Source organism: Silurus aristotelis (assembly GCF_946808225.1).
Source record: "Silurus aristotelis genome assembly, chromosome: 5".
Classification (NCBI taxonomy): Eukaryota; Metazoa; Chordata; class Actinopteri; order Siluriformes; family Siluridae; genus Silurus; species Silurus aristotelis.
The window spans coordinates 2020461-2033102 of NC_139578.1; the positions used below are offsets into that span (position 1 = coordinate 2020461).

The window sequence follows — 12642 nt, forward strand, 5'->3', positions numbered from 1 at the left end:
AACCTTGCGCCCCATATCTGATCCTCAAGCCAGAGGTCCAATCCAACCCCTTTTGTTCAAGTAGACCAGAGACCCTTGTGCTAAGTAAGTAAGGCAACAGGAGGCCAGCATCCACCGAATACTGCCTCTTGCTGTCATCCAGTCTCCGCTCCACCTGCACTGTGGATGAAGGCAGGTAGAATGTTTCATCCACTATATGCTTTGTTTAAAGATGTATTCAAGTCACAGCTCACAAAACAAGTATCTAAGGTTTTTGATACCACCACATGTGTATTTGAAACTATATTGCCTAAGTTGGCCCAAAATAAAGTTCTTGCCTAAAAAGGAAGCGTCCTTAATGAAAACATTTCTCAGCTTAGCAGAGACGCTGAACTTCCTGTTGAGTCCATGAGTGACATTAACAGAGAGTATGGCTGGATGCCCATCTGCAGCAAACTTGGCCTCCAGCTGGTATTGTGTTCTCTTTTCTGTTGGGAGACTCAGAGTGTCTATCAGTCCCTGTCCGAGGAAGTCCAGGAAGAATCGATGATACATATTACATATACATATACATTTGTATATTACTTATAAATTCTGAACTAATGAAATTCAGAGCATTGTTTAGCTTTGAACCTCCAGTTTAATTACCTTTAGGTAATAACGGTACTTGTCATCAATTAGTATTTCAGCTCTTGCTGACCTCTGACCATTCAGTTCATCAAAATGTCCTGCAGACAAGAATACAAAATGAGAAATGCTAGCATTCCACTAGAACCCGAACATCTATGTCTTTAGCTGTACAGTTACCTTGAATTAGAACAGTTTTCAAGGGGTGAACAATTTTCAGAATTAGCCTTTGAGGATTGAGACTGAAGTCCAAAGATACATCTCGAGGAATAGTAGATTGTGGGGTTCCAAGGAAGATGAGGAGGTTGACACGTGGGACCCAGGAATTTTTCTGGTAAATAAAAAAAGGCGATTACAAGTGGAGAAACTATTACTTGGACCTTTGCCAATTTTGATACTCTGAAGTGCCCACCTGATGAACAAAGGAATAAGCTGCTTCCAAAAGGTACTTTTGAAGAACTCTGTCCAGCTTTTGGAGCCTCAGACTAAAGATCATTGGGCCAGGAGGGGGAAAACCTTTTCCCATCAGCAGCACAGGATAGGTGGCGTCAGTGCATAATTGCCATCCAAGCATTTTTGACCCTTGACCAGTAAGAAACAACTGATTTAATTTATTTTATTTTAGAAAAAGGGAGTCTAAAGTAACAGATTTTGTATAATTGTGATGAGTACATGTTTTGGGAGAGCAGGTAGTCTTCTCTTTGAGGTTCCTTGGCACGAGCTCTTCTCTACTTTCACCACTTACACGATACATTCTGAAACTGTTTCAGAAGAGAGGTAAGTGGTCTACTATAGATTAACCAACATTTACTAAATTTTTCTGATTAAAACATTCACAGACCTAAAGGATAAAATATTCATAGCATCATCAGGGGTGTTGAGGACCATTTTTAGATTTTGTCCATTGTGCACGTATATGCTTCCATCCAAGCTGGTGGACGTTCTGAATTGGGTAACCCATTCCAGTCCAACTTGACCAAATGCTCCATCAAATCCCATTCTTGCTGACATGGCAACAAATGCCCTAAACAAACCACAAAGGAGGAAGTTTACTCGTCATCCCATCTCGAACGACTTTGGAAATATATTTAGAAACTAGAAAGACGTACTTTGGTTTAAGATACCCAGCCAAGGAGAAGTGAGACCATTTCCTAAAGTTAGCATTACCCTTCACCCAGAGCGAGTAGAAAGAGGACAGGTTGATATTCAACTTGATAGGCAAACCTGAAAGGGACGGTAAAACCAGTTCTTCTGCCAACACAATTGTGCGCTGGTTTACCTTAACCTCCTGACCCTAAGATGCAAAAGATACTCATCAAAAATGTATTGTTGAAATGGAATTATCTATGTTAAATAAGTCTTTTCTTACCTTCAGAAGCTTTACAGTGAATCCAGCTACACTAAGCGAAAGCTCTCTCAACTTGCCAAGCAGTTCATCACAGGTCATAAATGTGAGGTCATTACCAAACATCTTCACATTTATCCAACATTGAAACTCATTGTGGCTTTTCTTCTTTCCTGTAAACTTAAACCAAAAACCTACTCATTACTGATGTGTAACTAAGAACAATCGATACTTCCTCACACTGATCCCTCACCTTATCTTTGAGAGGACTCAAGATGTTGGACTTGCAGTCCTCATTTTGATTTGCATGTTGACGAGACCACCTGCCCTTGTGTCTCTTCTGCCTTTTCAACCCATATGATGTACGTAGTGTTTGATCTGCAGGACTTTTATTAGAGGAGGCACGCTGACCTTCAAACATGTTCAAGAGAAAAGGTTCTGCACCTTCCGTCCTGAAAGAAACCTGACCACAACATAGACATTCATGAGTTTTACAATGCTATTAATTAAAACAGCAGTGAATTCTTTATAGATTGTATATTATTAAGCTACCTCTAAAATATTAAATGATCTGCCCAAGATGTAACCTGTCAGATTGGCCATTGCAGAACGTGGCAGGAAGGACATTGGAGAAAAAATTAAAGCTCCCTCAATATTGACAATGGCAGCCCCTTTTAAATGACAAGCACAAGGATAGTACAAGATTAAATATCACAATCTATGGGAATGTACCTGCAAAAAATTATACCCACAGCATACAAAGCAGACAATAATATACCAGTATTCATTGTAAAGTCCATGTGTGATGAATACTTCCATGGTTCAGCCTCAAAGTCTTTACTAATAATGTCATGTGGCAATGACTCCATTAGTTCTCTCTTCAAAGGGTCTTCGGTTTTCATGATGTTCAAGAGGTGGCTCCAGACAAAAGACCCAACTAAAGCAGAAATCCAAAAATATGCACCTGAATTTATTGAATGTTAAACAATACTTAAATATCTTGTATAACTTAATATCTTGATCATAACTTTATAATCACATCAATGCCAAATTTTAGTCAGGTTTGTTTCTGAACGCTGGTTTATGTAGTTCAGTTGGAGATTTTTCTGAAATCCCCCCTGTACAAGATCATGCTGATCAGTCATACCTTGAGTAGATGTCTCATTGCTTAAGGTGTCTTTTACAATCTTGAACACCTCTTGGTCAGGACAGTACATGAGCTGATGATAGGCAGCAATCCTAATTTCCACATCCTCTTGCAACTGCTGGTATGCCCAAGCAAGAACTCCTCTCTAACATGAGACAAGAAAAAACATTGTTGCCTCTGTCATCATATAAAAAGGTGTTAAACTATGCTTAAGAGCTATGCCAAATCACATGCTGGGCTGGTCAAGCTGGTAGACCATATTGGCTAGCTGGCAAGGTATTATGACCAGATTAATGTCAGACAATATTTTCACGGACCGGTTTAATGTCGTACAATATTTTTTACAAACTGGCCTTTAACGTGTGGCGGATAAATAAAACGATACGACCGGCGGCAAAATTTTTTTTTATAAATATGATAATAAACATGAATCCACTGTGTTGTTTTTTGTTTATTTTGCTAGCTCCCGGGTTTCAATTTAGCGGTAATGTATTATGAGTTAGCGGCCGGAGCAGCCCCTTTAAGAAGGTAGCGGATGTAGGTAAGTGACCAAGGCATCTTGACATGCATCAAGTGAGTCATAGACAAATGTGTCGGAGAGAATCCGTTAATTTTCCTAAATAAAACATTGTTTAGATTTGAGACAATAAATAAAATTTTTATCATGTAAGTTATTTATTCTTTCTGTGCGGCCCGGTACCAATTGACCGGTACCGGTCCGTGGCCCAGGGATTGGGGACCGCTGTTCTACATGTTAAAATCTAATGATTTTCATTTTCAATGACTATCAGATGTGGCCCTTGATTGGTTGGAATTAAAACCAACACCCACACTGGCCCTTTGTGGGAAAGATTGGACAATATTGATCTGGAAGATTGTGAGATTGAATCCAGAAAAAGGCACAGCCCTTTATGGGTTTTTAAGAGGGTAGAATTGGCCATGACCTCCATGAACTTTTACCCTCCCTGGTTGGTAAGTTAGGCCTGGGAATTAGTACAATGGACAAACTGGGGAAAAATGCTGGACGAAAAAGTTTTTCACAGCAAACAGAAACAGAAGGTCTATAGAGACACGTACCTTTCTATGGCAGGGGATGTGTCTGAAGGCTTGTATAGAAGCTAATCGAAGCTCTACAGGTGCCGAGTAGTTGTGAAGACAAATTTTTAATTGAGGGACAAATTCAGGCAGACCCATGTTCTCCACTGCTTTCAAAACATGTAGCAGCTGCAGAAAAAGGTTAAACACTTGCGTCAGTTAATTCAAAATCTCATCCTTCCGATAGAATACAGCATTCTTCTGTGTGTACCTCTGTAACTGGTAAGGGTTCTTGACCGCCACAGCTTTGTCCTAGATCGTCCTTCAGAACTTGCACAAGCTGTTGGACCTCGGGGATCTGACTACATGGAGCCCGTTCCCTCTGGCAAAGGCGGTGGACAAGTGAGGACACAGCAAGTATAATCTTCTTACGAATCAAAGGCAGGGTCAACAGTGACTGAGGAAGGAAATTGAAATGGATGATAAATGAAGTAATATTGAATAGCAGATGCAAATTTTTTCAACAGCGGCATGCAAACTTACACTGATATCGCTGATCATTGATGGTGTGGGATGGGATGCAAATGTAATGGTACTAAGGAAGGAGATAATATGATCATGACCAATCTCCTTGTTGAGAATGAGGTTTGTTGTGAACTTAATGCATGCTTCAGAACCACATGAAGGTAGAGCCTCCAGCAGAGGCTGCCTGTAAAGACAAGTGGTACAAATTGGCAAATACTTGCAGAAGTTGTCAAATTCATATATTGTATTTGCTGAATTAGTTGACGGATTCCTAGGTACTTCCTGGTAGGAACTTTGGAAAGACTGACCAGTCATCGAGGCATTTAAAGGACACCTCTTGCCAGACATCATTCAGCTGCTGGATTGTCAAAGTTCTCAACTGGAGGGCCAGGCTCAGAAACAGATCAGATTGCTAAGGCAAAAAAAAGAAAATAAATAGATAGATTGTATATAAAGGTGCTTTTTCTCAATGCATTCAAATACTTGACAACAGACACCAATACAAGCAAACAAAAATAAGTAAGTTAAATGCATAGTAATAAATAAGGACCTGACCTGTTGCTGATCTGCTGATTGAGCGCAAAGCCTTCTCACTGTACTCGAAATCTCCTGAACTGCCTGCGATCCTCTTTGGCTTGGGTTCACAGCTTCCATGTCAAATTCCATATCAGCCAAATGTCCTTCATCGTGGAAGCCTGAAAGAAAATTTCAATTGGTCGTCAGGCGAATGATTATGATTCTTGCCATACCAACCCAATTTTTGGATACCGCACTCTACCTGAATCTACTTGTATCCCATCCAGCGTTCTCAAAAGGGTCAGGGTTGAGACTGTGCTGGTCTGGACCATATCTAGTGACCCTGACAATGGCACAAGTACTACCGTCTCAGTGCAGTTTATCTTGTCCATCATGGTTGTACCATACAGCTGGGTACATTTGAGGCTGGCATTCACAGTCTAATAAGAGAATAATGCAATCAGAAGCCATTTCAATTCCAAGAAACTGGTTGTTGCTTAGAAATAATTATTAATATATTTATTATATTACTGTAAATTCTCTACCCTGTCTTCTTTTAGAGGGACAGAATTCCACCAGAAATCGTTCACTCTGTCTTGGAGGCATTGCTGCAGATGCCTCGTCTTCACTAGCGAAGTGCCTTTTAGCTCATAGGAACTGATGCATGTCCCATATATATCAGTCTAGGAAGAGGAGATAGTTTTAAATACAATCCAATGTAACAAGAAGTCTTCATGTCCAGACTAAGCTAAAGCTCACATGTGGTGCAACTGGCTGCAAATGATCTACAGGCAATGTCTCCATATATTTTAATGGTATTAAAAAAGTTTGAAATATGCAGCTTTAAATATCAGCACTTGTTGAGAAGGTCTTCACCTCTTTCACAATCTCTCTGGCCCGTCCGGAGTGGGAGGTCTGGAGCATGCTCAGTATGGCTCTCTTGAAGTTGAGAGCCCACACCTGCTCTGTTCCCTGTGGGCACAAGGCTGTGACCTTTCCCCCCTGAAGCATGAACCGCAGGGGCTTCTTCTCCAGTGCCTCTCTTGCAAAAAAAACAAAACACCAGATGGACCGTTATCGTCTAGTTCTGGGCCAAACGGCTGCGGCTGAAACTGAGAGGTTTTTTGGAGGAAACACAAACTGAACCAGAGTTGTATATTGACAATGAGGACTTCATATGGTAGTGTGGCCGCAATTCAAACCACTGGGTCAAGAACAAGAATAACAAGTTACAGCTGTGGTAAGAAGTGTTGTAGTGTCAGGCAAGAAAGAAAATAATTTTAGAGAGTTACAAAAATATATCGCATATACCAAGGAATACCACAGAACCGCAAAGAAATCGTATGTTACCTTATGTTTTTCAAGCGTAGCACAGAGTTGTCCTTTTTCGGCAGGCTTTGCTTGATTTGTGGATTCCTCAGCTACAGATAATTGAAGAACATAAGACCAAAAATAGTCGGTATATTTTAAACAAATCTCTTGAATCAAACAAGTGAAATATCTTGAATTTGATTGGTCAGGATTCATTTTGTTGATAAAGTTTGATCAGCTAGCTGGGACATGGTATGGTGGACTCTTAATGTAAAACTTAAAAAACTTTATTTTAATTTCAAATTATTGATTTTGTGTAGGAAGGAGTCTCCAGTCACAGCGCTCTGTAACAGGAAAGGCATTTCAGAATTTCTAGGGATGCCAGATTGTACAATATGAATCATACACAAGCCTTAAGGATATATATTCTATTTGATGAAACGTGTTTCACTGTTGTATTGATCTTAAGGGGGAAACACACAGAAGTTTCAATCAGCTGTTTTACCCCAGGATTATTCAGTTTATCCTGACACTCATATTCGTAATGGACACTGAATAGATACATACACGTAAAAGCATGTCCGGACATCCTGGAAGCGTATCAATGTCGACCGCACAGTCAAAAGACAGTTGACTTCCTCCTGGTGTGGGTCCTTTCATGGCACTGGTGATGGTGGTGCTGTACCTGTAGGTATGTCTCTGGCCTTTCTGCATATTCCATGACCCTGAAACCCCAATTAGGAAAAAAGATGAATACACGTGAACAGTGTGTTGTGAATATATATATTTTTCTTATATATACAAAATATTCTGTCTCACCTGAGCAAGCGGACTTGCAAAGTTTTCCCGGAGGCATTTTATGGCTGTCACCTAGTTCAAAAAAGTGGATAAATATGAATAACTACGTTATTATGAAAAAGAAAAAAATCTGTTGACATCAGTCAGATCAGGCAGATCATCATAAAATCATAAATTTGTGACTTCTAACGTATGGCCCCTTTCACAAACACGACTTTGTAGTGCAAAAAGAAATTTAAAATGATCAAACAAAACTAGATGTTCTTTTCCTGTTGTGTCTGCAGGAAGTTACAGCTCTACCTCTGCCATGTTAATCTTTATACTATGTGACTCTCAGGACACGCCTCAGCCTCCGTAGTGTTGCGTTTCGTCGTATTCACGTAGCGGCAGAGGTGATGAGAGAACGCGCTCGAGAAACGGTTTCGCGAGGAGAAATCTATTTAAAATATTAAATATTGCTCACAAATTATTGGTCACTTTCATAATAAGAGAAGAATAGAGCACCAATACAAAAATGCACACTTTTATATTTATATTTATGAAGAATTCCCCACATAATCCAAGCCATTACTGAACCAAGAAAATACATGCAGTCATTATGTTTTCTTTGACAAAAATTGGACTTTTTCCGGAATTGAAACGAGACACTTTGCTTATTGGTTATTTTGGATAACAGCAAAATAAAAAATAAAAAAAAATTACAATTTGCTTGTCTACTTCAAAAGAAAGTCAAAAGGAGACTGGGAGGGGAATGAATAATTTAAGCGATAATTTGAAAAAAAAAACTTCTTTTATAACTAAAATTATAAAATGAACAATTTTTCCCAAAAAAACCAAACTGCATAGCACACAAGCAGGATTTCATGTATGTACCAGGTTATTCGAAAATCTTCTACCAGAATGCACACTTACCGCTACAAACGCCAATCCGGAGCAATATGAAGAGTCCCAGAAGCACCAAAAAATGTGAAAAAGACATGACCTTGAAGTCCAAGCGGAGCTGGAATTGAAGAAAAGTCTAGCATCAATGTTTCTGAGGAACAGAAGAGTCCTCGTGAGCAGTGAGAATGTCAGTGAGTGGACTAATAAGAAGGACGGTTTCACAGCAGGAGGCCTGACTGAACGGGTTCCACCGAATAAACCACACAATGTCCAAGGGCGGGTTTTCAAAACCATTTTAATTTATTGCAGAGTGAAAAAAGGCTGGAAGGTGTTTTTTCGTAGTATTTGAGTATGAGAAACCCTTCGTTATTTAGTCCATAGTTAGACACATTGGTAACATTTTCATACTGGTTTAAGGTCTAGGCATTGAGCACATAATGTGTATCGTCTTGGAATGACTTGTGAACCAGTTCTGTGGTTCTAAGAAAGTTCTGTGGAGTCCAAATCTGACATTTTTGCCTTTACCCGAAGAACCTGTGTAAGACGGAGAACAGTTAAGAAGATGTTAGCAGGCTGCCTCCCCCCAAAGTCAACAGAGGTGGACGCTTAATAGCTTGGGGTTGTTTTGGCGCAGGAAAGGTTAAAGACTTATTTCAGGTAAAAGGAACCAACATGGCAACCGTTCCATACTTCAACACCATGGATGCGGTTTATTGGAACCGACTTCACCACAGTTCAAGACGATAAACCAACGCATACGTCTGAGTTATTTCGAGAGCAAACAGTCGTCTAGGGTTTTATCTATCATGGAATGACCTGCCTAGTCGTCGCACAAAAATCCTGCTCTGGGATGAACTGGAAAACAACTTTGGTGAGTTTTAGAAGAGGCACAGCGAAGTATTTCAGCTGAATGTTTGGAGACACGAACTGTTCGGATGCCAAAGAGTGTGAAAAGCTGTTCTTCATGTTAAGGGTGGAAATTTTTTTCAGTGAAATTAAAGTGAAACATCTGGACATTTATAGATTGGTTTGGTTAAAGGAAATCTTTATAACGGTAAATTCCCCAGTTTGTTGTGTAGAAATGGAACATGGATGTGTTTCTCACATAAGAGACTGTTTCCAAATCGTTTGGCATCCACTGTAATATATTATTAATAAATACATTTCATTAGTCTAACCAGCAATGTGATGCTCATTTGTCAAACCCTGAAGCAGAACGTACCTGGAAGTTTATAATGCATTTACTAAGCCCACACTGCCACATACTGGCCATTGATGGAATTGCACTACAGATTCAAATCCCCTCAGTGAGGAAGGAGTTTCTGCTCCACCTCCTCCACTCAAGAGGGAATAATTCCCTGTTATCCAGAGGACACACAGAGAATCGAATGTGAATAACATCCCAGGATCCTCTGCTTTTGTGGTTTGTGCTTCAAGATTGTGGAATCTGGACAAGCAAGAATCTGGAATCCCGTAAAGCCTGAGGAAAGCTTTTGCCACATTCAAATGCCTAATTTTTTTGCCTTTTGGCATTCAGAGAGCCATCATTTGTACGACATTTACCTTAACATTCATGACATTTTAGCAGACGCCCTCGTCCAAAGATTTTTCGAATTACTAATGAGTTTCAAGGCTTTGCTCAGAGGCCCAGCAGTGGAAGCTTGATTTAAAAAATAATAATAAATAAATCCCAGAAATGTCTAGAATTTCTTCAGCATTCTCACTTTACTAAATACAGAGTACAATTGACTATGCTAATCATGCTAATATCGTAAATGTAAGATATTAGCATGATAAATTTAGCTAAAACAGGCCTTGGAGCTATACGGTACAGTCATTTGTTTGTTGTATAGGTTTTGTTTTGGTTTTTTTGGTCCTAAAATGATCTAAATTCTTTTTGTGACATAAACTATTTCATCAAAAGTATCAGGACACTCGATTATGTTTTTTGTACATTACTGTTACCACAAAAATTGGAGGAACACAATTGTTTAGGCATTAAATTGCCCAAACTTGTTCCAGCATGACAGCGCCCCTGTGCACAAAGACAGCTCTATGAAGATCTGCTTTACATGGGTTGGAAATGTGTGGAAGATCTTGAGTGGCCTGCTCTAGAGCGCCGACCTCAACCCTTTGGATGAATGTGAACACGTGACCTCCTCACCTCACCTAACCCTCACCTGGTATCCACAAGTACACTTTAAAATCTAGTAGAACATCTTCCCAGAATACAATAACAGAAAATGAGGACTAAAAGTGGAACGGGAAGTTGAAAAAACACGTGTATTTCAAGTTTCTTACATGTTGTTTTTCCATATCTACTCGCTATTTCTTTCCCTCGGCCTTACACCAATATAATTGCAAATAAGGTCTATTTGGACAGTAATAACACCCTAAAATGTGCAGAATTACATCATGGGCTCTTAAAAAGCGAATCTGTGTATAAAATAACGCTCCTGAGTTCCATTATAGCAGACTAATTATACGCTCTTAAGCTTTCCCACATAATATGTACTTCCCAATCTTCCCAATTATATTCCAAAACAAGTTCTTTTTCGAGAAGGTTCTATGCAAAAAAAAGCTCTTAGAGTAGGCACAGAGCGTTATAAGAGGATGTCGGTTATGACATAATGCGGTGTACGTTTTCTAAAATTGCAGGCATGAGCGTGACACGACACTGGAATCGTTCGGAATAAAGGGATTCACGTCGAGTTACATCCGTCCGGGTTTACGATCATTCCTGTGTTATAAAACCGACATAATTACGTTACAGACGTATCAGAGACGGCGGCATTACTTTACAAAAAAAAACAAACAAAAAAAACACTTCATTGTCCTTACTTCATTTATATATGGCTAGAGCTAGAATTCGGCTAAAGTAGATGAAGTAGTGCCATAATATTGCAATTAGGATGAATTTTAATATCGAGTTTCTTGAGAATGTGTGAGAAAGAAAGAAAGAAAGAAAGAAAGAAAGAAAGAAAGAAAGAAAGAAAGAAAGAAAGAAAGAAAGAAAGAAAGAAAGAGGAATGGCATTTATAAAGAACATCTTATTCATTTTATCACCACATGATCTGCATAAAGCTGCTTTGAGACCATGTTTATTGTTAAAAGCGCAATACAAATAAATTGAAATTGAATTGAAATTGTGCGTAAAAATCCATCGTCCCCCCCCCCCCGATTCATCAAACTTGTCTTCTGCCTCGACGCATTCATTATAATCGCCATGTAGGTTAAACCACACACACAAAAAATCCTTTATTCAGCTCAGGAAGGTCATTAGATGAACAGCTACCTCGCTTTGAAGAAACCCGGAACTGTATGTTACTATATTATGTTAAACGTCTTCCTTTCAGCCAATCAGAATCGAGTATTCAGACAGACAATGGTGCAGACCGTGTTAATAACTGATACCTAGCTTTCATTTGGGAATTCAATACTGCTGACTTATAAATAACTACACAAAATCCTATGATAGGAAAAGAAAAGTGAACGAAGGACCGCGGACATGTAACCCATCACATAATTACGTGTGTTTCAAACAAAGAAAATCGGTGGCTTTTGCGCAACCCAAACGTGAGTTTTAAAGTGAAACAGGAACTGGTATTTCTTCTTACACTTGGGTGAGTCTGGAATGAAAACAAATACTTCACGAGCAATTAGGTAAAGCAGCACGTCTGGAAGTTAGCGCCTGTTGTAGGCAAAACAAAACAACAAAAAAAAACACTTTCTGTTGCAACATCCTGGATTTATTTTTATTTGTTTCAATTCTGATTAGTCACAAAGTGTTGATTCAATCATAAAAGTGTGGAGTTACACTGTGTGTCGGATTCTGAGGCTTGTGGCCAGAAAAGTGTTTAAAAACTATTACACAATCTTCTTCTTTCGGCTTCTCCCATTAGGGGGCGCCACAGCGGATCATCCTCCTCCATACCACTCTGTCCTCTAAATCTGCCTCTTTCACCCCAACCACCTGCCTTTCTTCCCTCACCACATCCATAAACCTCCTCCTTGGTCTTCCTCTTTTTCTCCTTCCTGGTGTCTCCATCCTTAGCATTCTCCTACTGATATACCCCATGTCCCTCCTCTGCACATGTCCAAACCATCTCAATCACACCTCCCTCACCTTGTCTCCAAAACGTCCTACATGCTCTGTCCCTCCAATAAACTCATTTCTAATCCTGTCCATCGTCATCACTCCCAACGAAAACCTCAACATCTTCAGCTCTGCTACCTCCAGCTCCACCTCCTGTCTTTTACTCAATGCCACTCTCATTAAACCTACATCTCAGGTCTCACCACCATCTGATCTAAACTATTTGGTTATGGATTTCTATGATTTTCTATGTCTTCACATGTACATTAACGGCATTTAGCGGACCCCCGTATCCAGGGCGACTTACAACTGAGCACGTAAGGATTAAGGGCCTTGCTCAAGGGCCCAGCAGTAGCAGTTTGTTGGTGCTGAGATTGGAAC

At 39.7% G+C, this 12642-nt stretch overlaps 2 protein-coding genes across 2 annotated transcripts in view; one reads left to right on the top strand and one right to left on the bottom strand.

Moving 5' to 3' along the window:
* Window positions 1–8367, bottom strand: part of LOC310725713 (uncharacterized protein) — a 32925-nt gene extending 24558 nt beyond the window's left edge. Inside the window, exons 1-25 of the mRNA XM_083540734.1 lie at window positions 8196–8367; window positions 7305–7355; window positions 7053–7210; window positions 6525–6595; window positions 6051–6216; window positions 5720–5857; window positions 5437–5614; window positions 5214–5353; window positions 4967–5070; window positions 4677–4842; window positions 4405–4590; window positions 4176–4322; window positions 3099–3243; window positions 2730–2888; window positions 2504–2622; window positions 2205–2414; window positions 1976–2131; window positions 1716–1900; window positions 1448–1630; window positions 1279–1367; window positions 1019–1188; window positions 787–937; window positions 628–707; window positions 318–498; window positions 4–159 (exon numbers count right to left, since the gene is read on the bottom strand). Of these exons, the coding sequence (XP_083396860.1) occupies window positions 4–159; window positions 318–498; window positions 628–707; window positions 787–937; window positions 1019–1188; window positions 1279–1367; window positions 1448–1630; window positions 1716–1900; window positions 1976–2131; window positions 2205–2414; window positions 2504–2622; window positions 2730–2888; window positions 3099–3243; window positions 4176–4322; window positions 4405–4590; window positions 4677–4842; window positions 4967–5070; window positions 5214–5353; window positions 5437–5614; window positions 5720–5857; window positions 6051–6216; window positions 6525–6595; window positions 7053–7210; window positions 7305–7355; window positions 8196–8262 (3556 nt within the window). The 5' untranslated portion in view covers window positions 8263–8367. The remainder of the gene's footprint in view (window positions 1–3; window positions 160–317; window positions 499–627; window positions 708–786; window positions 938–1018; window positions 1189–1278; window positions 1368–1447; window positions 1631–1715; window positions 1901–1975; window positions 2132–2204; window positions 2415–2503; window positions 2623–2729; window positions 2889–3098; window positions 3244–4175; window positions 4323–4404; window positions 4591–4676; window positions 4843–4966; window positions 5071–5213; window positions 5354–5436; window positions 5615–5719; window positions 5858–6050; window positions 6217–6524; window positions 6596–7052; window positions 7211–7304; window positions 7356–8195) is intronic.
* The window catches only part of asip2b (agouti signaling protein, nonagouti homolog (mouse) 2b), a 217644-nt gene that overhangs the window by 30080 nt on the left and 174922 nt on the right, over window positions 1–12642 (top strand). The gene's annotated exons all lie outside the window — the stretch shown is intronic.